We start from the raw sequence: 26238 nt of genomic DNA, 5'->3' as shown, positions 1-26238 counted from the left end.
CGGCGGGGCGGCGGCCGCTGCTCCTCGCCCGGCCCCGCGGAACGAAGCGAGGCAGGCGCTCCGGACTTTGAGGGGAAGGTCTCTGGTGCCTGCGGCGCTGCCGTCGCTTGCTGGGGTTACCCTCTAAACACCAGTTAAGTTGCCGTGCAGTAACGTAATGCTCTTCTCCACTAATAAAAACGAGCTCTGTAAACAAACAAACAAAAACCCCCCCCCCCCCAAAAAAAACCCAAAAAACCACCCCCGAAGCAACAACAACAAAAAAACCACCAAAAAACCAAAACAAACTAGTGTTGAAGTGGGTCCTGGAAGCACTCTGGGAGTCTTTCTTTCGAAACAACTCTTGGCTCTTGTTTTACTCACTCGTAAACTTGTCCATTTTTCTTAGTGATTTTTCTTACCCACCTCGATCTGCTGGGGTTAGGCAGAAAAAATCAGCAGGTTGTTTCCTTGGTGGACTTCTCTTAAGGTTGTTTCATCGGCTGTTTTGTGTCCAGTGGATAGTGGTTCTTTCTGTATAGCTGATAGGGTGTTATGGAGAGTCTCTCCCATGAAGTCCCAGAGGTGTGGTCTCAGCGTTGTGTGGGAGCACCTGTGCTCTAACCATTGTTTGCCTAGTTGATGTGCTGTTGGGCATCAGGTTGATTGGAAAGGATGCCTTTACCTACAAGAGTGATGGGTGGTTTTCTTAAAAGTTGAGAGAATTTGTTGGCAAACAAAAGTAGATGGTGTTTGGTGGAAAGGTGAAACATAGGAGAGTGGAGTTTTGCACCTTTTCTGAAGAATGCTGCTTGGTTTTGTTTATGTTGTTTCACATTGTAGCATCTTGTCTTAGTCCGCTGCAAATCTTCAGCTTGTTTTCAGTGTTGTGAAGAGAAGCATATGCAACGCTGTGGTTGCTATACTGGAAATACATCAAATGATTTGGGTTTTTCTTCCAAATGGGAAGTTCCTTGCGCACAAAAGATTTATCTGCTTCTTGAAGCAGGTGTGTTTCTACATGAAACTGTTTTTCAGGCAGTTACATTCTTTTCTGCGTTGTAAACTACTGTTTTGACACTGCTAGATATGAAAGTATATAGTTGAATCCTGCTAATATAGGATCGCTTGTTTCTCTTAAAGGTCTAATAAAATAAAAGGTGGTCTTCTAAATGCATTTGCCATTTTAATATAAGTCTGAAGAGCGTAGTTGTATCTTTCTCACTTCTAAGTCTGCTGTTAATGTCCTGGAAAATCTGTGAATTATCTGTGTTTGTTTTAATTCCCCATTAGGGAGTTTGTGGATGGTTTGATAGTACTTTAAGTTCACTTTGGTAATCATGCTTATAACCAAAAATGGCTTGTTTGGGTTGTGTGAGGAGGCGGCAGTTATCTGTTCTTAGTCTGATTCATTCCTGGATAGTTTTCCAAAGAATCACAATTTCAGTATGAGATGGTCTACTAAGCAATGAAGGAGCAAGGGTCTTCTGTCCCTTCTTTAAATACAAAATACATATGTTGCCACTTAAAATGTTTGGCTCTTTTGTTGAGTTGTAATCCTAGGGAGACAATTTTTATACAGGGATGAAAAAAATGGGTATTGATCAGGATTTGGATAATGAAATGACAGAGTACAACTGAAAATACAGTGTCTCGGTGGGGAGTTCTTGCTGTGTGCTCTGTAGAGGTGATTGCTTAGAGGTGGCTGCGAAATGTCACTTAGTTTCACCAGTTTGTGTGACTCATGAAGAATTCTTCACATGCAGCAATAGGGAGGTTTTCAGAGGTGCAGCTTATGTTGTTCTGTTCAAGTAAGATGTGCAGTTGGAGGAAGGAATATCATTATTGATGGAGTAAGGGTTTGTTAAAATTCAGGGTTTTCAAGTATTTAATTATCTTCCTTTGCTTTTGAAAGAGTGATTTGTTCATCTATTGGTGATGGGAAAATTTGAAAGTTTCTTTGAATGTTTTCTGGTTCTTTTTATATTCTTTGTGGAAGGCATATTCATGTCTTGAAACCATATGAAACCTGCAGTGCAATTGCCAACAGGTCATACAGGGATAAGGTATTAGAAAATGCACTCTGGTTGTTGTAATGTTGCAGTGCCTTGTGGTGGTCGCAGGTTTGAACTTTCTATATATACAGTTCTTTGTGGACTGTTACTGCTGTTGTGTTGCCTGCATTGATTTGTGCCTCCATTTATTCTTTATTGCAGTCTAAAAGTTGGTTTTAATTGGTTGCCCACAGGATTGGCTTGGCTTCTGCTACTTGTTAAGAAAAAAACATCTGTCTTTGCAGGTAAGAGCATTTGAATTGAAGACTTCTTTATATGCATATTGAGTCTATCTTAAATATTTGAAGCTTTTGGAATCTGTGAATTGGTGTCAAAACACTTGGGTCAAATAATGTATCGCTAGTCTCTTTACTTTGACTCCCACTGGTGATGGTGGTTCTGACAATGTTGTTCTTGTAAACAGAATTTTCTGCCAAACTAATGTTTTGTCGTTTCATCAGCATGTGGTAGTCTGGAACGCTCTCCCAGTTATTTTGCACTGTTGGAAAATGCAGCTGCTTTGCTGCAGGCCACAGGTCTGCATGTTTCTAACTATCGGAGTTTAGAAGTGTGCAGCAATTGGTTCTAATTAGTTTTTGCAGCATTTAAAGGGATCAGATAGTTTCAAATTAGCTCAGAGATGACTATCTTAATCTAACAGGTTGATTTTAGCCTTTGAAGAAGAAAAAGCAAAATTGTAGTCTGCAGTTTTAGCTTTTGCTAGATAGCCTGGATACTTAAAATTCCTCCTACAATATCAGTGTTATTCCAGTTCTTAGTCTTCATCCAATAATTGCCAAATACATTGTATTTGTGTTTGTACCGCGTGGGTATTGTACTTTCATATTCCCCAGGGACTAGGTTGAATCTTCTGAGCTTCTCTTAATTTGAAAAATGTGTATATCTTAAAAGGCTACTCTGGCGTTTCTATCAATTTATGCATATGACCCAAATTCTTATTTTACTGACGAGTACATAGATGGAAGTACTAATATTGTCATCTTGTATACCTTTTTCCAGTGTAACATCAACATTTTTAAAGACCTTACTGTCAAGACATAAACATGCTGTTAAGGCTCATCAAATGAGTTGAATCAGATTGATTGTTGGCAGCCGTTTACTCTCCATTTTTGATCTCAGCTTGTTAATGGGGATGGATTGTCCATAGTACAACTCTAGGATTTTGTGCTTCCGGTCTCTCAAAAAATATACCAAACATACAACATGACAACAAAAACCACTTTTGCCTTGAAGTACCTTTTTGTACAGGGGGAAAAGCAGGCAGCCTGAGAACACCTCTAACGGCCCAACAGAAAGCCTTCAGTGCATGCTTAACAGGCATGTAGCCGGTTCTGTCTGAAGTTAATGTTGCCTCTGCGTGTATGTTGATCTTTACAAGTGAACAGTGAAATACTTGAGCAGGCTTTGCTTTTTCATTAGTTGGAAAATTTGAGTGAGTGGGTTATCGTCTCGTAAGTGCATTTTAGAAAAAAAATCAGGTTTCTGGTTGTTTAGAAATGTGAAATTTGGCCCTTTTGGTCCTTGTGATTTTTCTTTAAATCACAGCAGCAAAACTAATACTTTGTTAAAACACTGAAATCCTGAAAAAACTGAAGCAGTTCTGTTCTATTCTTTTGCCAAAAACATTTGATGGACTAAAGTCCTTAAAATTCTTTTTATTCATGCCATGCTACTGTTAGCTCTTGCTTAATAGCAGGCATTTGCTTAATGTCATGCATGGAAATAACTACGGTGAACTCATTGCAGCTAGTTTTTCTAGCAACTATATGCCTAAGCAGCTGTTTGGGTTTGTCAATAGTGATTTAGTGGACCTAAATAGAATACTTAGTAACAAAACTTCAAGATATCTCTTAGCATTTATAATGAAGTTCTGAATTTAGTGCAAGATTGAAACACTTGCATTATCCCAAAAGTTATGTAAATGTTAAATGCTTGAACTCTTAAGAATTCTTTTGCGACCTTATCTGTTAATTTGTCTTCTGGGCTAGATTCATGGAATCATTAGTAAATGTAGTTATCTAGCAGGTGTCAGTTCTGATAGAGAATATATGATGTTCTAAACCAGCAGATCTGAGCAGAAAAACCTTCCCAATTTGTCTTTGTTCAACTAATGGCCAAGTCAGGTCATCATCCCTTTTAGTAAGGAAATAAAAGTAATCTCCCATTTAACACTAGGAACTTCAAATGTCTTCGCTGCTGATGCATAAAAATTTTTGAAACTCATTTCTTTGTATAACAGTTAATAGAGAAAATGTAAACCTCCTAGCAAGATTTGCTATTAATAGTGTTTTAGTTTTCAAAGCATAGGTGTAAACCCAGGGATGCTTTTAACCTACTTGCTTGCCTCAGGATCATCTTATTCAAAAGCAATCCTGTAGCATAATGTAGTAAACTTTGGTTTTACAATACCCTTTAGTATGGCTTCCTTAAAGTAGGCAGAATTTTCATTTTAACTTTAGCTTCAGGGATAGCTATCAATGTTAGGCAAACTTAAAACTATAGAATCATTGAAAAATACTGCTGTTTTAAAACAGTGCAAAAAGTCTTACATGCTTTCTTAGATATGTACATAGCATAGATAGTTCTTACTTTGACCTGTTGTTTGTTTTTTTTTCTACATGGGCCAGTTATTTTGCTGTTGGAAAATGATTGGGCAATGAGCTTTATTCTCAAGTTAAATGTAAGTGTCACCCTAAGTGATAAATGCAAGGATGTTGCTTTTGTTACCTCGCCGTGGAGATGGGAAAGTTGCTTTTAAAAAAAACGTAGTCCCTGAGGCGCTTAGTGTATATTCCCCTTTCTGTTGCTGCCATCCCTTGGTGGAGGAGTGGTTTTCTTAGTGGTGTGTACAACTAAGATTTTTTTAGATGTTCTCATGTTTGTCTTGCAAGTTCCAGTCTCTCTTTCAAGATGGTGTAGTAAGGAATTGGACACTCATTCACAGTGGCTAGAGCAGCAGAGCTAATTTTGTGCCAATGGGATTGTCTGCTGTTTCCTTGAGGAAGAAGGGTCCTCTGCACTTCTCTGCTGTCAACTGGATGTGGACCAATGCCCTGTAGTACCCCAGTATGTTGTGTGAGTTCATTAGTGTATGGAAGGGGTTAGCTGTGGTTTATTGGGCAACAAAACAAAATACATAAGTACCCATTTGAGTAATGTGAAGTTCCATCATGCAAACAAAATAATTACTTCTTTTTTTCCCTGTAGAAGAATTGTTACTTTTGTTTTCATTAAGTACTCAATTCAGCCTTACCTGGCGTGGTTAAATTGTTGGATGGTGGCTTTATCTGGTAGCTAAGGATGTATTCAACGTGTGTCTACTCTAAAGTGATTGGAAGACCTCGACAGGCAAATGCAGCTGACTTAAAGATTTGACTGTATGCTGGGATACAATATTTAGCTGAATGTGAAATGGGAGATAGATACTGATTATAGTTGGTCATAGCTTTGGTATACGGCCAGAAGTCTTTGGTGCGCTGCCTCTTGGTGTTGCATTGTATCATCTGGTTCATCCTTGATTTCAAATGCTTAGTTAACACCATTTGTATGTGACTAATGGGAGCCTTGGAGGTCTTCCATACAGATACTGAAATGGCTTGTACTTGGGAAGTTTCAGAGATGAAGTGGCTCAGGTGAAACAAGGTGCTACTGCTGATGGTTTAGGATGAGAGGCTGTCTTCTGAACTGGTGAATTTTGCTAGCATTAACATGATGCTTTCAGTCTTTACTGAAAGTTTGTCAAGAATAAGTGAGAATTACCTAGTTTCCTGTTCATCTTGAGCTTCTGGTATGACCTCAGGCTCCTCTGTAGTATGCGTACAAGGTAACTGTCAACTGTTCAAAATTTATCTTAAGCTTCCACTAACCTCAGCTGCAGAGGTAAAGGTCACTTACTTGTGCCTGAGACGGAAGGTGTAATATTAGACAGAACACCTGCAACTATTAAAAAATTATACCTTGTTTTTGAAAGTTGTGAGGGCCAAATATCTGGCTAGGATATGCAAAATGTCTTGGGCTAGTTTATAGCAGTTGGTTAACTTCATGGTTGGCTTGACCTCTTGCCTTTGCTAGGAGAAAAATATAAGTATAATCTAGATGGTCTCTGTTAGGATGTCGTGTGAGTCTCACTGTTGCTAGTTGTCCATAATGGTTTTTTGTTCATAACCAACTGTTACATTCCTAGTTGTTTTCACCTGGCAGGAGATGAAATTCCCACCCACCCCCACCCCCCACCCTCACCCCCCATCCCCCCAAATGAAAGAGAACTGTTTATTTCCCTAGGTGTGCAGAATTTTTCACAGTCACTTTGCCAGGTACAGTGGATACCATATCAGTGTATGGTAAATTAATTTTGTTTGCTTGGCTAAAATACTCATTTTGCTTATGTTCCATTAAATATTCAACTACTGATATAATAGTTCTGATTTTTGCTGTTTCTTAGTTTTGGGGTTTTTTTTACTGACACATGTGGGTCTTAGTTTAACAGTTATTTTGGAATTTCTAGTGCAAAATGTATACTGATTGTGTTGGTAAATGTTTTAATACTTCACTCTGAAGTAAACAAACACGAATAAGGAACTTGGAATATAAACATGCTTAATCTTTGCAAGATATTGTTAGGTGTATGTAAACAAATATAGTAGATGGTGTCTGTAGGTAATTGCATGGTGTCATAAACAGTAGTCTGACATAGCCGTTGCCTTTTCTCATCTGCAGGTGTGTGTTGTTTCAGCGCAGCATGGCTGTGGTCATCCGCTTGCAAGGTCTCCCGATTGTGGCGGGGACCATGGACATTCGCCACTTCTTCTCTGGATTGACCATTCCTGATGGGGGCGTGCATATTGTAGGGGGTGAACTGGGTGAGGCTTTCATCGTTTTTGCCACTGATGAAGATGCAAGGCTTGGTATGATGCGCACAGGTGGTACAATTAAAGGGTCAAAAGTAACGTTATTGCTGAGCAGTAAAACTGAAATGCAGAACATGATAGAACTGAGTCGTAGGCGTTTTGAAACTGCCAATCTAGATATGCCACCAGCAAATGCTAGCAGGTCGGGACCACCACCTAGTTCTGGAATGAGTGGAAGGGTTAACTTACCTACTACTGTACCTAACTTTAATAATCCTTCTCCTAGTGTAGTAACTGCTTCTACTACTGTGCATGAAAGCAATAAAAACATATCCACATTTTCTACTGCCAGTATGGGGACTGCACCTCCAAATCTTGGGAGTACCTTTGGTAGCCCAACATTTAGCTCAACTATACCTAGCACAGCATCCCCAATGAACACAGTACCTCCTCCACCAATCCCTCCTATCCCAGCTATGCCATCTTTGCCACCAATGCCTTCTATTCCCCCGATACCTGTTCCACCTCCTGTACCCACACTGCCTCCTGTTCCTCCGGTTCCTCCGATACCCCCTGTGCCCCCTGTACCTCCAATGACACCTATGCCTCCCATATCAGGAATGCCTCCTATGAATCCTCCACCCGTAGCACCTTTACCCACTGGAATGAATGGGTCTGGAGCAGCAGTGAATATGAACAGCGGCTTGAATCCATTGTTTATTGGTCCCATGAATCCTGTAAATCCTATCCAGATGAATTCTCAAAGTAGTGTCAAGCCAATTCCAATCAATCCAGATGATTTGTATGTCAGCGTTCATGGAATGCCCTTTTCTGCAACAGAATCTGATGTGAAAGACTTTTTCCTTGGGCTCCGTGTGGATGCAGTCCATATGCTGAAGGATCATGTAGGTCGAAATAATGGAAATGGACTAGTTAAGTTTTTTTCTCCTCAAGATACATTTGAAGCACTGAAGCGAAACAGAATGCTGATGATTCAGCGCTATGTTGAAGTTAGTCCTGCGACAGAGAGACAGTGGGTGGCTGCTGGAGGCCACATAACTTTCAAGCAAACCATGGGTCCCTCTGGGCAGTCACACCCTCCTCCTCCCCAGGCTCATTCTAGGTCCAAATCTCCTAGCGGACAGAAAAGGTCACGGTCGAGATCTCCCCATGAGCAGGGTTTCTGTGTTTATTTGAAAGGTCTTCCCTTTGAATCGGAGAACAAGCATGTGATAGATTTTTTTAAAAAGCTGGATATAGTTGAAGACAGCATTTATATAGCTTATGGACCTAATGGGAAGGCAATTGGAGAGGGTTTTGTCGAGTTCAGGAATGAAGCTGATTATAAAGCAGCTTTGTGTCATCATAAGCAGTATATAGGGAATCGCTTTATACAAGTTCATCCAATTACTAAAAAAGCAATGTTAGAAAAGATAGATATGATTCGTAAAAGATTGCAGAACTTCAGCTATGACCAGAGAGAAATCCTCATGAATGCTGAGGGAGAACCAGGCTCACCAAAATTGTGTGCACATATATCTAATATTCCATACAATATAACAAAAATGGAAATCCTTCAGTTTTTAGAGGGACTGGCAGTAGAAGAAAACTCTGTACAAATTCTTGTTGATAATAATGGGCAAGGTTTAGGACAAGCACTGGTTCAGTTTAAAGCTGAAGATGATGCTCGTAAGGCAGAACGTTTGCACCGTAAAAAACTGAATGGAAGAGATGTTGTTTTGCGTTTGATAACTGTAGAAGAAATGAGAGATATTGAGAGAAGCCCACCATCTCAAGGGAAAAAGATACTGAAAATACCGATACAAGGAAATGCAACTGTGCCAGGAGCACAGGGTGCTGGTGGGGATGATCATGCCTTCTTGGGGGGAAATTCTAAAGATGCAAACAGTGGTCCTCCGTTTAATTTCCCTGGTAACTTTAGCGGGTCTGGCACATTCGGTCCCCCTCTACCACCGCCTGGAATAGGTGGTTTTCCTGATTCTAGACCAGGAATACCTACAGTTGCAACTAGCGGTTTACCTGGTGCAGGTATTGAGGTCCCAGGTTTTGCAGGTGGTCCTGGTAATTTGAGTGGGCCGGCAGGTTTTGCAGGGGGTCCTCAGACTTTTGGTAATGGTCCTGGCAATTTAAGTGGACCCCCTGCCTTTGCTGCTGGTCCTCCAGGAATTGCTAGTGGTCTTGGACATTTAAGTGGACCTCCAGGGTTTGGACCTGGACCAGGAAATATACATATTAGTGGACCTCCAGGTTTTGGAACAGGGTCTGGGAAGCCAGGACCAACTGTCATTAAAGTACAAAATATGCCCTTTACTGTTTCGGTGGATGAAATTTTGGATTTCTTTTATGGTTACCAAGTGATCCCTGGTTCAGTGTGCTTAAAATACAATGAAAAAGGCATGCCCACTGGAGAAGCAATGGTTGCATTCGAGTCTCGTGATGAAGCTATGGCAGCTGTTGTTGATTTAAATGACAGGCCTATAGGCTCCAGAAAAGTAAAACTTGTTTTAGGGTAGCTGTTAATATGAAGTAGTTGTAGAATAGATACTCATAGTGCTGTGATAAGTGCATCCGGATTGGTTTTTATAGTATTTCCAGGATAGAACCTGTGGATTGTTTAAATTGTAAAACAGATCGGTTTTGATAAGAGAGCACTGGGTTAGCCATTACATGAGAAACACTGCGAAGAGGAGGTGTGCAGTGGATTTTCCCATACAAATATGTGGAAAAGCTAGACAGATTCTTATTCATCATAGAAGTTCGGTAAACTATACTGGATGCAGTGCTTATCAAGGAATCTAGATTGGTTTTACGTAATTTTGGATAAGGGAAATAGATGAATTCAGTGAAGCTCTTCAGTGGGTGCTCTTGCAAGCCATTGTAAAATAGATAGCTATTTCTAGATTTGGTTAAAAGCTGGCTGAATTTGCTTTGTTTACAGGTCAAAGCTTTGTTTAAAGTCCTGATTTTACACTGCAACTGAACGAATTCTCAGTGTACACAGATTAATTGTTTTGTGTATGTATCTTTATTTTTTCCAAGATTCTCACTGTATGAACAGTTGAATTATGCCCATTGCTGATGTGTCTACCAAACTAATTCCTATAAGTATGAGCAGAATCGTTCTGTAAAATTCAAGCTGTTCTTTGTGGAATAACCTTTAGTTATTTATATATTGCAATTATTACTGTGCAGAATAAGACTTTTGCCACAAGTATAGCTAACCTCAAACATTATCATACGAGTTTTACAGTACACTTACGAAACATTTGCAGTGAAGTAACAACTTGAAAATGCGCTTTATTGTTTAAGTAGCTTGATTTGTTAGGATTACATGAATCAGTTGGGATAGGATCTTTGACACTCGTTGGATATTGATGTTGTATTTCTCATGTGTCTCTTGAACTCCTTGCATAGAGTCTCTGCTAAGAGAACCAAAGTGGTGATTATTAGTAGAAGATTGGAGTCCAGCTAAAGTTTTACATTAGTTTATATATGAAAGAAACTTTTCTCTTCAGCAACTCTGTCATGAATTACTGCTATGGGTGAATTCAGAGATAAAATTTATTTTTCTCCAAAACTTGAAAATACTGAGTTTACTATATATTTTTACAATAAAGTTGTGCTGTTGTATTCAAAGTCTGTAAAGAGTTGCCATTTTCTTTGCTGTGCAGTAAAACTTTCCATGGAAAAACAGATAATTGGAAAGGAAGTAGTTACACAAGTGAAAAGTAGAAATTTTTTGGTTCATCCTTGCTTGGTTTATGATAAATTTTAAGACTTGGGCATTGCCTGAAAAATTCTGCTATTCCCTGCAAATCATTGTACTTAAACATAGTAAACTTTAAAACCATTTTGGTTTTTGGACAAAGAAAAACAGTGCCTTTTGGTGTTGCATATCATGGAACACTGAAGTGTATAGTCAGGCAAAATTGAGAGGTGCAAGTGGCAACAGTTTTATTCATGTGGTGTGTAGGAGAGATTTGAAAACCTGTGCAGTGCTGCATCCTGAGAGGATTTCACAGTACAGGAATATGTGGAAGGATTGTATAAAGGTGTACTTCAATAAAGAGGCGGTCGCATTACACAGATGCTTCTGTAATTCATTAGCATAATTTTGTTTTGACAGATTACTAGGTGGTCCCAACTTTGGAAAAGTCATGTGATTTGTATATACTGTTTAAAATTAAGCCTCCTGTTAATAAAACTGTCTGTCTCTGAAGCTTCATGTTATGCGTTTCAACAGTCTTTGGGAGTAATGTTTCAACAGCAGATCTTTTGTTTCTTTTTTTTTTTTTCCTTTGAAAGTCTGAAAGTACTCTTGCTGATGTCAGAAAGATGTGTGATTAGGAGTCAAGCCTTTCAGTTTATTTTAAAAATTTTGCTCTTTGTTTTTTAAACAACTTTTATTAAAGTTTCATACTATATTGGAGTTATTTGGGTGCTCGTTTCTTCATGTTTCATATTAGAATAAAATTACTGAAAAGGAAAACTTGGCTTCATTGTTCACAGAATTGATTTAAGATATTAGTACGTGTTGACTTGTGGAAACCCTTGATAACTTTTTTCAAGTTCAAATGAATCACAACAATGCTTGTCTTGTTGTGAAATGTAATTAAACTACAGGTGTCTGGAATTAGCTACACAGTTCTGTGTTACTGTCTTTTGATTTCACGTCTGGATCCTCTTAGTAATGGATACAGGGTTATTAGTGTTTGTGTTAGACACAGCATATGCTGCAAAACATGCTTGTGTGCCTGTTCCTTTGGACTTTCTAAAAGTGCAGGTTTGTTTTGGAAATCTTTTGTTTTCTGATTCTTGATTTTCTGTATGGTCTAAAGATGTTTAAGTGCTTCTCTAAAAAAAAGTGCAAACCAATACAAAAAGCCGTTGGTGTTGGGAACATTGACATGGATGGAATGCTTAGGTGGAGGATTTGGGGTGGGGAAGGGGCTCTTGCCAAGCAGTTGATGCTCTATATCTTTTAGCATAAATTAGTAGTAAATTAGTAAATATCCCCTCTTCCTTGAGAGTAGGCCCTTGGTAAAAATAGGAAGTCATAGCATATTTAGAATTTCTGTATGTGCTATAAACAATACAGCTGCTGTCCCAAATAGTTACGGTTGATCTTTTAAAGCATATATAGAGAAAAGTTCATTATCACGTGTCACTCATGAGTGTAAGAAGTTTTCTGTAACAACTTGCTTTCATGTTAGAAGCAGCCTTAAACTGCATGTCATGCTAAATTATGAGGGATACCCATATTAACAGACTACATGGCTAGATTTGATAAAATTGCTTACTTTGCATGTGTTTATATTAGTGAATAGCCTTGAAAATAAGGGGTAGGACCTCTGAGGTCCCGTTTCCAACGTGGAAGGTATGTAACTGCCCTTGCATATACACTTCAAGGCTGGCTGCTAACGAGGTAGCAACAGAAAGAATCAGCTAATGGACACTGCTCAAATTTTCAGTTGTTTTGGCCTTGAAGCTTGGAGTGTCAGGAACCGATATCCTGCTTAGCCTCGTTGGAACAATGCAGTCAGTGACACTGATGTCCCAATTTCTTCTTCAAGTTATGGAAAGAAGGTATTTGTGTTTATATAACTAGCTAAGTTGGTGTTTTTAGCAGTTCCTTCAGTGTTAGTGTCTAAGTACTACTTCTAAAACAAGTAAGTGGTAAAGTGTTAACATTCACAATGTGATTTCTGTTAAACATACATATTTTTGTTGTCCCATTCACAAGAGAAAGTATGAATATAATCAGTTATTCAATGATGAACTTGTGACCTACATGGACGAACTGTAATGGTTAGACAAAAGCGTGACTTTAAAGTTACCAGATTTTCAAGCAGTTGCAGTCGGATTTGGTTTTTAACACAAGTCAATTTTGTCATATCACAGACAACATTAAAGCCATTTCTTTAATGATGAATTGTTGCCACATTCTAAATGTAGATATATGAGAGGTTTGAGGCCTTGTAGGTTTAAAGAAAACTGAAGGATACTTTTTTTTATTCTAAGTAGTGTTCCTTTCATAGCATTTTAATGTTTTCCTTGAATGTCTGTGCTCTGAATTTGTTGTGAGTGGACAGGAAGATCAATGCAAAACTGAAGACTGTAGTCGTGTGCCAGTTGACGTTGGAAGGTCTGCCTTCTAAAGAATGTATGTGCTGGTCAGTTCTGCTAAATTGCTCAGGCTGTTGTTGCCTATACTGTGTGAAATTAGCAGCTTGTTTTGCTGAGAGTATTTGGGTGCACTAAAGACTGCAGACTCTAGAAAAAAAAATTTTTTTTTCCACTTACGTGGGCACACCAGTGGTGCATTAACTGCAAATAACAATTTCAGTTTCTCTACTTTGTTCCTCCTCAGTCTTCTGCTGTGGTGGTTCCAAAGCTGCTGCTTCCCGCAGTGAATGCTGTCAGTCCTCAGTGTGTTGTTCAGCAGTGTGTGCCTCTGAACCATCGTGGCCTTCTGATCTGCAAAACTGCAACTGCATGTTATGGACCACTTAAAGCCTCTGGTTGGACAACAGATTACTCTTTGAGAGCAGTTGTTTTAGGATGATTATCCAGATATATGGATTAGACCTTGAATCAAAAGATTGCAATTCCTGTTTAATACAGACTCTAGTGCAAGCAAAAGACTAGTTTCTGTGTTTGGCAAGATAATTGGTTGGAAGGAAGCAGTTTTGAAACTGGACTGGTATATTAGGAAACATTTAGTTTGAGTCTAGAGACATACACAAATTAGTTCTATGTCACTTTGCTTCTTTAGATATTGTACAGGTCTTGAAAAAAAAAAAAAGATCCTAAATTCTGTTGCTTTAAGAGGTTTTTCAGAAACAGTGCCTTGGGCCTGGAAGCAGTGTTGCCAAATACATTTGCTTGTCTTTGCCCTTTTGCAGGTTTGCTGGTGCTCCTTTCTGTTCTGTGGCTGTATGTTCTTTCATGGTTTTGGGAAAACTGAGCTAGAGTTTGTGTATGGAGCGAATTACTTCCTCCTGGTAGAAGAGGAAGTGAAACTGTCTGTTAAATGCCTCTTCAGGAAGAGTAACCTCAAGAGGTTATCCTCTTATCTGTTTTTGGTGGTGAAAATGTGATTGTAGTTGAAAGATTTGGCTTTCCCACGGAATGAAAATCTTGGTTGGTAGTATGCATTTGACTTAAGGTTTTGTGGCTGTGTACTGAACTCTACTACTCTTTCCCTGTCTTACGATCAGGTAGGTATACTGTAGCTTATTTTCTATACAGATGACTTTGTCAGTAATTTTCATGGAGCTTTGTGACTACGTGGAATGTTTGGGTGTTGTTTATGCCGGGAGTGCTTCCTGCCTTCCAGACTTGGGTGCTTTTCACTCCTGGGTATAAATAAATACCGTATGTAAGAAAAGCAGCCCTAAAAGTGTTCCTTTTCCATAGTTCCAGACTGAATGCAGGTGTCAGATGGTGTAGCTGTGATTCTTTTCACTCACTAGTGCTCGCGTCTGTGCAGCTTCCTGTGTTATCATTCTTCTGTTTTTATATATGTATTCACAGCATGACAGCTTAGGAGAGAAGCAACCAGGAATTCTGACCTGAGTTCCTTTACTGCTTCTGCAGAGTCAAAGCTTACTCCTTTATGTCTGTTTTTCTCTTGTATGCTCTCATGTCTGCAGCCTTAAGTTCAAATGGTCTTACCAGTTGCTTCCCAAATACATTAAAGTAAGCTTTCACAGGCAGTGAATATATTTCCTCCTAATGTGAGTCCACTTTCCACAAAATCACTTTTGTAACTCTGTATTTACTACTCTCACACCAGCTTCACTGTTTTTCCCCAACTTTTGGGAGGTCTTTTGTTATGACTTACCAGTGAACTAGAGTGTAGTTCCTCATTCAGTTGATAGTAGGTCACAGCTATGATAACTTCAAGGGGTGGAGTGGGGATTACCTTAACAGTATATGGTTGGGGAAGTACAATTTCCCTGTAAAGTTTAGAACGGAGACTTTAGGACTTGGAAGGCTTGCACAGGGAAAACAGGAATTGATCCTGCCTAAAACTCTTGCTTGGCATAGTCTGGCTTTTTGGACTGGTTACTGCTTCTGGAAGGCTGGTGACTTTTTGAAATCTTCATATTGTAGTTACAGTATTGCTAACCAAAGAATCAGTAGGATGGTATTGCTGGCTTCTGACCATCTGAAGGTAGGTGGAACTTCTAGCTAGCTGTTTCATAGTTTCGAACAATTAGTTTCATTTCAACCATTTCCCATTAAATGTGACTATGTGGATGTAGTGTTGCTCTGTGTGACAGTAGGAAGCTTAGAAATGCTTTCTAGTCACTTGGAAATGAAGGCAGATTTGGGGAAGAAAATAGCAATATAGTCAGAATGTAAACTACTTCAAGAATTGAAGCCTCTGTGTAGCACCTGTTTGTTTAGTGACCTTCTTGCTGTGGTGGCATTTGCCAGAATGTGCTCCATAATACGAGCTTTTTATGAAACTTTTGTTTTCAGCAGTATAACCAAGGCATTGCTGCTTATTTTGACAGGAGGATGGGTATGGAATGTAAAAAGTCCTTGCTTGTTTGAACCGGAAGCTCAACTTGAAAGTGAAAATTATGGTTGCCGATACCATTTCATTATTAGCCAAATGTTTCTAATAAAAGGGCAATATTTATAAATCCCATGTTCTTGAGGAACGCTAATGCAACCAGCTATGAAAGCAAAGAGGCTAATTAAAGTAAAATCAGGCACTGGCAGTTCATTGACTGAATGCAGGGAAACCCCCCTCTTTAAAGAGGAGAGGCAGAGTTGTTAAATATTACTAATTCACTTGCCTAGGATTCCTGCATTGCTGCAGAGCCAGTCTGCTGTGTTACAGGTCCAGTCTCATGAATAAATTGACTTTTTTTTTATAGCACTTAGAGCTCTTTTCATCTGTGGACCTGAATGCTTGTAGGAGGTGAGGTAAGTGTGTATGCAGGGTGGTGGTGTATATTTGTCTAATTTGTCTCTGAGTAACCAGTAAGCCAGTGGCAGAATGTTTTCATCCTCATGTTAAAGGCACATCAGCATTAACATCTGTGAAGTGGCATTAGGGCTGAAGTTGAAAGGTTGAGGCCAGAGTTTCACTCTAGCTTTAGTAAACCCAACCAAGTGATGCCCTAATCTAGTGAATGTGGCTCAAACTTCAGCACTGAGCTCGTGTGAAAAAGAGCAGAATAAACCAGTGAGTAGATAGTTAAATTCTTAAACTAATCTGAAATTTAAATTTGGTTGTTAATGATACAATGTATGAGATATGTAATTGATATAAATTGTTTGCTGTTAAACAGTTAAACCTGAGCCCTGCACAGTCTTACGTGTTCTTAGATTGTAAATCAGAATTAGTTTTGATGGTCAAGTCTGTCTTAATCTTTTTAAAGACAACTGTAGTTGTTGTCACTAAAGTCAGTGATAACCCCTGTGTGTATATAAAAGCATTTTGAGTAAACTGGATGCATCTCTTAAAAGAGAAAAGCCTTTCAAGTATATCTGAAAAATTGCATACACAACACTATGACGTACTGCACAAATGTCCTAGATTTTTTGAAGGCCTTTTTTGTCATCCGCACACTCATCCCTCCCTTTGGGTGACTGACACCGCATTTTTATTAAGACGATAATCCAAATGGCATTTCTTCCCTGCAACACAGGCAATATGTCATGCTATTTCTTTGAATGAGAAGGTAGTATTTGGCTACCCTAATTACTCCAGGAGCAGAAAGGAGAATGTGCAGTGTTTTCCTTCTGCTGGATGACATGTGCTACTATTCATGTTAAAATTTGTCCTTAGTTGTGCCTGTAAAAATAACATGAAGCAGAAATGAGTAAGTTTTCTGAAACCAAAAATGCTTTGGTTTAAACAAAACCAATAATCAATGTAATATAAATCCTAATATGAGCCTGCAGATAATGTTATATCTCTATGAAATACCAGCTATTTTCAGTGCAGTGACTTGACTAAATACCACTGTAGTATCATCATTTAATTCTGTTATTGTGAAAGGTGAGAGGAATCCCTGTAATCGAGTTCTGCACTAGCTGCAGCATGGTAGCATGTAACTTTCCTCTCAGTCTTATTTAGTCTTGAAAAGGTTGTAAGAACGATGTTTTGAATGTTTTTGAGCAGCCCACACTCCAAGGTCACTTACATGTACAACGTGAAAACAGATTCTGGTTTATTCTTTTGTGGTCTTCAAATCCCTCTGCTACTGCATTAGGTACACATAAAACCCTTGTTGCTGAAGAATCTGTGATGAACAAACTGCTAATGTTCTGAGCCTGTCTGATGTTTTGTCCGGTCTGCTGCCTGTTGCAGTTATTCAGCCAATGTGGGATTTGTAACCTCAGTTTCCGAGGTCCACCTAATGGTGGTAACTCCAAGTCTCTTTACTTAGAGTAAATGTAGTTCAATTCATGCTTTTACAGCTGTTAAATTTACTCTAGGTTTTTCATCAAAGAAGTTTTTGCTCAGAGAACTTCTCTCTGCTTTAATTTGGTTGTATTTGTTAAAAATTTGTTGGAACTATTCATTTGACTTTGAGAAAATAAAGATGCTTTCCTGTGGGAGAATCTAAGGCTTACCAGTATTGGGTTATAGGGGTTTTCAGGTTCTTAATTTGCAGAGGCATGTCTTCTAAAGGGTGTGGAATACCTTTATAGCAAATGCAAACTTAATGACAACAGACTTTTTTAGGGTATAGGTTGAAAGGTATTGCAGTACATATACTATGGATAGCAGACATGGTAGAAGCACCTGTCTGTTTGCAGTTGTGGAATCTCTTCTCCCTTAATGCAAGGAGGTTGTGTATGGTCATTTTGGCCCACTTGGTGCTGAGACAAGGATTGTAGCTTGAATCTGTCATCATAGTGCATTTGTGCTTTTGGGAAGGTACCCACAGGAGAAGGCAGGAGAAGCTGGATCTGGAGGAGAACAAAAAAAGAGACATGAGGCCAGTGTGGTGTTTTGTGGCCTTTAAATACTTCTGTTAGTCTGGATGGGGGAGAGAAAAAACAACTTTAACATCACTTGCCATATCCTTTCCTTTGTGCTACTTCCTTGATGTCAGGTTTTTGTGGCGGTGACTTTTTTGTAGGTTTTTGTGTTTTGAGGCATCATTATTCTGCAACAGATTAGGATGGAGAAGTGAAGATGTTCATACTACAGATTGTAATAATTAAGTGGCAGAAAAGTATTATGGGGGTGTGAATCTCTTTTTTAAGAAGCAGCATATACTCAAAAGGAGAAAGAAGAACTGAAAGACAATGTTGGCATAAGAAAGGCTGAACTTGCAATGAATAGATTTAAAGCAATTTCTTAGGAGTACTGCAGAAGCAACGTTACGGGATTTTTGTTTTTCCAGATCGTATTTCATGAGGAGGTAGATTGAAGATTAAAATCCATAAAGAAGAAAGCCTGAATTATATAATGTGAGAGAGAGCATGATTCTGTAATGCGTGAGAACTGGAAAGGTAGCTTCTGCTTTATGTCCTTACTCATTTTTTAGGCAAGAGTTGCCACTGTGCAGTAATAACTCCAGGGCAACTGAGAATAGTCTGAAGAATTAATCTGGGGTATCTCAATCTTTTTGGTGATCATTCAGCAGTGCAATACAAACAAGAAATATGGCAAACTTTTCATTAACTAAGTGGCTACTGGTACTATGTGGTCACCAAAATTCTTCAGTAATGTGAGTTTGATAAAACAACGAAGATTGGTAAAATGTATTGCTGGCATTTCTTTTTAAAGTATTATTTTGACCTCATGCTGTTCATATTGTATGTACTAGTCTAGACAGATGGACTTTAATGAGTTTGTGCCTTGAAGTCACCTGCATAGTATCATGGCTGTGTTTGGGGGAGTGGGTGAAATCATGTGGGCTCTAGAGTAAAGACAGGATGGTTTAGGTTTCCAGCCTTTGGGAAGGGTAGAGGTTGCTAAAGGGATTGCTAAAGGGCAGAATGAACGCCAAGACGTCACCTCAGAAATTTTGGGTGTGTGTGAGAAGTGGTATGTTGAGGTACTTGCAGGTGAAGCTGCAGTGTAGTTAAAGAACCAAAGAGGAGGAATATTGTGCAGTCTTCAGTCTCAGTTTAAGGAGTTTAGCCTGAGAAGTGGAGGATTGAGCCATAGCCAGCTTGTTTTAATCTGAGGCATGGGACAGAATGTTTAGCTATTTGTGCCTGAGATGGGAATAGCTGGAGTTTCAAGGGAAAGAATGAGGCCTTACTTGAGAAAGGCAAACATGGTTTGCAATGTGAAATGGCATGTTTGGGGTTGTTACAAAGGTCAGTGTGGTTGAGCTTTTAAATCTGTTTTTCAGTTAAGTTCTTTACATTTCAGTAAATAAATACTGGAGAATCACGGAGTGGCGGGGAAGCAGCTGAATAAAAGAATATGAAAGGAATTAAAAAAAAAAAATCTAATTTGGTGGGAGAAGTCAGTGAGCACTTCTAGGACTGTAGCTACTGTTCTACCTTAAGCCAAATGAATGATTGACTCCAAAGCCCCAACCTGATATAAGTTAGTTTTTCAAGGAAATGGTTTTTGATATTCTGATACTAAATGCTCTGAAGCACTTTGAAACACATTTTCTTTTGCATGAAGACCTTGTAGAAGTAACTTAGGTTTTGCTTAAGTTTCGGTGTTAATTTGAACTCCACTGTAAATTTTAATATATTACAAACTAATATTTGAAGTAGAATCGACGTTGATCTATCTGTTTACTTATTTCTCTGAAAAGTGGAGAATATGTATACAGTAAAGGCACACACAGGCCTTTCTTTGAGCTTGGTTGTGATTAAAGGGGATATTGGTGGTGCATAAATTAAAGGTGAACAATGAACAGTATAAAGGTGAACTTGTAGAAGAAGGTGTTGTTTCCCTAGAGCTGGGACTTGGCTCTTGTTTGTTGGGGGAGGGAAACTGCAGTAAAGAAGAGGAAATGACTGAAATTCTTATTTGCATTTTCTGCTGGAAATTACAATCCCATTTATCTTTTTTGTGCTTTATTTCAGCTTTTTTTTTTAACTGTCCTAAACTTGTTATTTTTATTATCACAAATGGGAGCTTTGCCTTCTCAGTCAGTTTCCGTGAATGTCTCAGAGGTAGGGTAGCCGTAGTGCATGCTCAGCGCTTGCACCCATGGGCTGCCTTTAGATAAAAAAAAGTTCTTGTGATACTGGAGCTTCAGGCTTCATGTGGAGATGACTCAGTAAGTAGAACTGGGTCATAATTTCCGTGTGTATTCAGTAGTGCCTTAGGAAGAAGAGAGAGGCTGTTTTGAAGAAAGTAGGGTGATAACTGCAAGACGTGGGATTAAATGAAGCAATGGACGAGGAGGGGACTATGTTAGGTTGTTGGGAACTGCAGGATTTATTAACTGAGATGGTCTGTTACATGTGTTGGTTGTATTTCTTGAGTTGCTGGGTAGCATAAGGCCAAGATGATAAAAATTGCAGTTGGTACATACTGCTGGCAGGATTGCTAGCATTTCTGTTGTGTTTGTAAGCAGAATGTAAGGCAGAAGCTATCGTCCCAGTACAAAATAAGCTCACTGGAAATCAGCTGTCCTTAAGCACACATATTAAAGCCTCAAGCTTGAGTTAACCAAGGTCTTAAATTAATGTGTAGTACTTGATGTACAGTGAAATAGAGCGTGTTGGGTATCCTGTATGGAGTGATGTAGTTGATGAGAATTTATTAGTGTGATTAACTAGGAACAAACTGCAGGTTTTCTTGTGCTAAATCCTTGCTTGTATTCCATCTTAAGTGGAGCCGTGAAACCAAGCTGACCCACAAGACTGGATTCTGCAATAACACTAACATTTTATCTCCAGAAGACGTCAGTCCTGACACTACTAAAAATACTGCTGGTGGTGGTTGATGCCATGATGTTACTAGATTTTTCTTGTCCTCTGGGTGACTCTGTGCGTTCTGTGAGCTGCCATACTGGGGTGATCTGAGTCACAACCCCCCTCTCGCCCTGTGCTCCCCTTCTTCACCCCATCCTCCCCAGCGTAAAAGGAAAGGGGAGCCTCTGGCTTTCAGGCTTAGTGCGGTATGGAAGTGTACAAAAACAAATGTAAATTGGTAATTCTCACCTTATGCAGTCCAACACTTGATCCTTAGTCGACTAAATGGTGGACCTCCTACTGCAGAGGGATAAGTACAGAGGAGTTTGTTAATGCTTCAGACACCCATATGTGGCATTTGGGGGAAATGCAAGACCCTCCAAAGCGCTGAATTGGAACAGTTAAAATCTTTCAGCACTCTTGTTCTGGAGCTTGCTTCAAGCATAGGTGGACAGTGCTTTCTTCTCTTATATTTGATTTGCTTTTAAGCTTTGGATAAGCAGAATCACTAGAAGAATAATTATAAATTAATATTAGACTTGTCTATGGATTTTGTTTACAGTGGGGAATGTTCTTTTCTGTATGAAAGTAAGTTGATTTTTCTGTAGAAACACATGAAAAGGGTTGGAAATTCTGAAATGCTTGTATAGAACTTCAGAAAGTATCAGGTAGTTCCTTACACTTCTGAATGTGTAACATGAATTGCCAACGTGATTTTCCTAGAATGTAGCATTTTTTGGTCTCTGATTATTTAGGACTAACTTCTTTACTGGTGTGCTTCAATTCAGTGTAGAATGGCTTTGTTGGAAATATGGGATTTATCTTTCCATGTGTATTACACAGCTATTGGAGTTCATGATCTTCTTTACAGGGAAGAGGTGGTATACATAGTAAAAATAAGTTTGACTTTTTAAACTGGACCTCAGTTTGGTTGTCTGAGCACTGCTTAAAGTGTACTTAGTCTGGAGCCATTCTGTGTTTTACTTGAATAACTAACTGGGAATGACGTCTGGTTGAGCGGTGAAAGACTTCTTTGGAGTATGTGCTCAGGATCTTACAGACTTCTGTGGATAGTATTTTGCTCTAGAGTTTGTAGGGATAACATGGGTGATGTATTATTTTTCCTGAAAATGTGGTGGCATGTCATGTGCAATTCTAACTAAAGGCAAAAAATACAGGTGCCTGATGGATCTGAAACTGAGTGTTGGAAACTCTTCCCTTGAGAAAGGAATGTACAGAATTCAGCTCAAGATGAAACTTCACAGGCAATGCCTCTCAACAGTGAGATCTCCGATTTGTGAGAGCATTGGATCAAATGTGTGTGGCTATTGTCAATATGAATTGTTGATCAAGGGGTATAATGTAACATCAGTTGTGATTTTACAAGCTATTTGTAACAACAACAGCACTTACCTAGTGGCTTGCTTATGTTGCCTTTTCTTCTGAACCCGCTATGCTGGGATGCACCCAGTAGCTCTGTTTTACATATTTTAAATAGAGTTTGAATTTATTATCACGTTTGGAGTTCGTTTTTACTTGGCAAACTGAATTTCTGGTGCTAGAATAGTTTTGTGACTTCCAGACCATGCTGTACCTTAATAGGACAGTGGCAAGTAAGTTAGAGATTGTTTGTTGAATTGTCGTTGTTGCAAGCTGTTAAGGATCAATCTATAATAAATCCTTTATAAATTGAATGTGTTTTAATACCTTTATGGAAAGCAGTTTGCTTTAGCTGCTGTTTTTGCTTTGGAAATACACATTATCTTCTGTAAACCAGAAGTGTCAAATAATGGACATCAATATTAGTTATCAAGAGTGGTTGTGAGGGGGGAAAATAAGAAATCAATGAATTTTAGAATTTCTGGAACTGTTGGAAAATAGAAGAATATGAGTGTTGCAACAAATGTAAATAATATTCTGTCATAGTAAAGATTAATTGTTGCAAGTCTAAAAGCTAAATTGATTTTGTGTGTATGAATGGATATAAATATAAGTATGCTCTACAAAAACTCAGTGAAACAACATGAAATTTGTTTTTGAAATGTTGAATCTGCAAGCTAAATGAGATTGGTGTTCTTTGAGTGCATGCCAAGGAAAAGAGGAAGGCTATTAATAAAACTAATAAAACCAAGTTCTTTCGGTTCAGTTACACCAAACTGTACACTTAGCCTGGGATTAGAGCCTTTGTGCACTGTTTGAGCATGGTACCCACTAGAATGTTTTTCTCTCATCACGTGTATGTTATATAGCACTGGTAAGTGATGAAGCATTACTGCTCAGTTGGTGTTGTTCAGAACCGCACTGACACTGCAGTGCTTGCTCCTTGGGAGTAAGCTGGCACGTGCCAGCTGGGCAGCTTTCAAAGTGATGAAATACCGAGAAGATGTTGCAGGGTTCTGTGGAAGTTTGGAACACAGAAGCGTAAGAGAAAAGAGAAAGCATCACAGGCTTCTGCTTAAAGAGAAACAGGATGGGAGGTTGTATTAGGCATGGGGTTGTTCTAAGTACAAGTGCTGATTGCTGACATTTTCACATCTTTCAGGATGGTCACTCTTCTTGGAGGAAGTGAACAGAGCCTTTGTGGAGAGAGGTGGAGATGACAGTCAACTGATAACATTTCACATAAACAATTCAGTTTTTTATAGGAAAAGAGATGCAATTCCTATAGTAAAATACAGTTTACTACAAAGAATGAAAGTAAATTCCAGAGTTCTTGCTTTAGGGAGGAAAAGAGAATATTTGAGCCAATGCTTATCATCATTAAATCCTGTTTAAAAGTTGCTGGTAACTGGAGTTGAGGCTAGTTTTCCCAATTGCTGAGGAACTCCACTATTTTTTTGTTTTCCCTTTTTTTTTTTTTTTGTATGGATTTATTTGGGAGTGAAAATATACTGAGCTTTTGATCTTTTTAAGCTTTTCAGATGCATACAGGTTTCAAGAGATTTGCGCTTCTCGCACTAACTGTGCAAGCAGGATAACTGCGTGAAGGTTACCTGTAGGCTAAGCAGATCTTCAGGCCTGACTGAAATGGATGTTGTGTCTTAACAGACCACCTACTCCCTGCTCTTGCTGCTGAGATACCTAGGCTAGTCTATGATCAGGATTTTCTGCTGCTATTATTCAAGGAATGAATTGAAACTGGAGAACACCATACAGCGTATTTGGAAAGCTGTGAAGTGAAAAAGCTTTCTGTGGGCTCTTCAAGGATGTCCGTAGGCAGCAACTTATATAAACAATTGCTGGCTGACGTTCAAACTGATGTTTTCAGATTAAACATGAATTTTTCATCTGAATCTGTTAAGGAACTATCCTTCTTTCCATACGGATTCTGTCTATAGTTGTTAAACCCGCTTTCTTGTTATCCCCCGAGTTGGTGAGGAGGGAGTACAGCCTGTTTGAAGAACAGTTCTTCCTCAGCCACTCCAAACAATCGGCCTGGCTGGACTGTGTTTGCGTCCTGGTTGTCACGTGCATCAGCTGGTGCCCTGGGATCTCCAGACGGATCAGGAAGATGTAGCGGGAAAGGATCCCTTGTGGTTTGTAACTTCCCAGAGGTTCAGCCGAACACCTGGGCTGTGTTTCAAGGGAAATCCTATGCCATTACTAAATCCAAAACAGTAGGATGAGACAGCCTTTTGGGTGTTAGTGTAATGAAAGAGAAATCCTTAAAACAGTGGACTATTTTCATAATTTCATTGCTGCTGATCTGGAGAAGAGATTCAGATAGCAGATGGGAGGTGGTTGGGTTTGAGGACTTGCATCATTTTATCTCCTGGCCTCATTTTGTGGTTTAACAGTTCCACTCTCAAACTTTTAACTTTTCCTTATTGGTGTCTTTGTACTGCAGAAGATGTTCAGACTTGTTCTGTATGTGGCTTGAGAACCTGTAGTTGTGGTTTCCTCCCAGAAAGGGAGTGCTGCTGTTTGGGGATGCTGTTTCTTTGACGTTAACTTTACTCCTGATCCTTGGTGCTCTAGTGGGGAGGAAAGGTGGCTCCTGGTTTTGTCTCCTGTTGGTACAGAAATCTCTGTTGCAGTAGAGGAAAATAGAGGAGAAATGTGGCACAGGAGCCAAGGCTGTCTGTCCTGATCTTCCTTGTAGTCAAACAACTGGTGTCATATAAATGTGTACAGTTGTCTGTAGAACTGCAGACTGTGCAGATGTGAGACTGTGTGCATTGTAAGCTAGGCTGGTGGAATGGTACTTCTAGGTAAAGGAAGAAATCCGATACCTGTGACTTGTGATTTTAGGAGAAACATTATTAAAGGCAGTGGTTTCTTTGTGAATCTTATTTGGGGTTGAAGGCAACCAAAGTGGAAGATGGATGGCTTTAACTAGTAGTTTGAACAGTTGACCAGACTACTTCAAACTAGCCTCTTTGAAAATGCTGGTGTTGAAGCAGATGATGATAACCTTAGTAGAAAGCTGAACTATGATCCTCTTTGCCTAAAGCTTTGCTAATTCTTTCTGAGGGCTGGTTTTGTCCTGGCACCAGTGGAGCATCCGAGTGCCATGCAATAGCGTATTGAGTGACATCGTTAACATCATCTCTTTGCTGAGATAAATATTTTACAGCCTGCAACTATGAGAAGGCCCCGTGGACACTCAGATACTGGCAAGACCAACAATTATTTCCTTATTTTCTAAACTCTGAAGGAGCTTCTCTGTGAAATATGTTTACAGTACTTGTTAGAGCTCTCAAGCTGTCCAGTCTCTTGAACGTTTTGATGCTTGAAGGCTTATCTTCTAAATTCAGTTTTGAGAATTACAGCTGTTCCTTGAACAGAGGTGTCCGCAGTTTGATATGTAATAAAATTTAGTTACCACCTTGTGACAAGGTGTTATGTTACAGTTTTTTCTGAAGGCACCTCCGCACAGAAGCGGGGCTCTGTAGCTCCCGTGGCTGAGCATGTACGGATCGAAGTCTTGCAGGCTGGGGGGCTTTTGCAACTCTTCCAACGTGTTGAGCAAATTTCAGCCTCTTCAGTTTCGCTTGGCAGCTGCTGCGCTGCCTGCAGGCGCTGTCTAGGCAAGGTTTCCTTTCCCTGTGAACCGAAAGGCTGTAAGAGCATCTGCACAGGCAGACCTTGAGCTTCAGGGATTGTTTAACCAACAGCTGCCCTGATGAAGTGACAATACGTGAGAGAGTTTGTAAAGATGCGTTTCCCCTGGGCCGAGCAGGGCGTAGGGAGAAGCCCGCGCCCAGGTGGAGGGCAGGGCGCATGCCTCCCTGCAGCCCCTGCATAGGGGGCCGGAGCCGCCGCGGGCAGAGCCCGATAGAAATACACGAACAGAAGAGGCAGAGGGAAAGGCGGCGGGGCGTGGGGGCAGACCGGGCCGCCCTCGGTGCCCGGCCGTGTGAAGACCGCGCTCCTCCCTGCTGCAGGGGCTGGTGAGCGGGCTGCGGCCCAGTGGCGCTGCGCGGCCGCGGGGGAGGAAGGAG

At 39.7% G+C, this 26238-nt stretch overlaps 2 protein-coding genes across 5 annotated transcripts in view; both read left to right on the top strand.

The window, feature by feature from the left end:
• The window catches only part of RBM12 (RNA binding motif protein 12), a 12122-nt gene extending 711 nt beyond the window's left edge, over positions 1-11411 (top strand). Inside the window, exons 2-3 of one of the 4 annotated variants that reach the window (XM_010564510.1) lie at positions 2196-2278; positions 6771-11411. In XM_010564510.1, coding sequence (XP_010562812.1) covers positions 6793-9435 — 2643 coding nt within the window. In that variant the 5' untranslated portion in view covers positions 2196-2278; positions 6771-6792 and the 3' untranslated portion in view covers positions 9436-11411. Of the gene's footprint in view, positions 1-2195; positions 2279-6342; positions 6368-6770 lie in introns of those variants that run through there. The other 3 variants (XM_010564511.1, XM_010564513.1, XM_010564512.1) reach the window with 3 other exon arrangements.
• The window catches only part of CPNE1 (copine I), a 43814-nt gene continuing 19811 nt past the window's right edge, over positions 2236-26238 (top strand). Inside the window, 1 exon segment of the mRNA XM_010564514.1 lies at positions 2236-2278. The gene's annotated coding sequence lies outside the window, so the exon portion shown is untranslated.

The sequence above is a fragment of the Haliaeetus leucocephalus genome, unplaced genomic scaffold, assembly GCF_000737465.1.
Source record: "Haliaeetus leucocephalus isolate CR32 unplaced genomic scaffold, Haliaeetus_leucocephalus-4.0 Scaffold182, whole genome shotgun sequence".
NCBI lineage: Eukaryota > Metazoa > Chordata > Aves > Accipitriformes > Accipitridae > Haliaeetus > Haliaeetus leucocephalus.
This window is presented reverse-complemented; position numbering and strand designations above follow the sequence as displayed.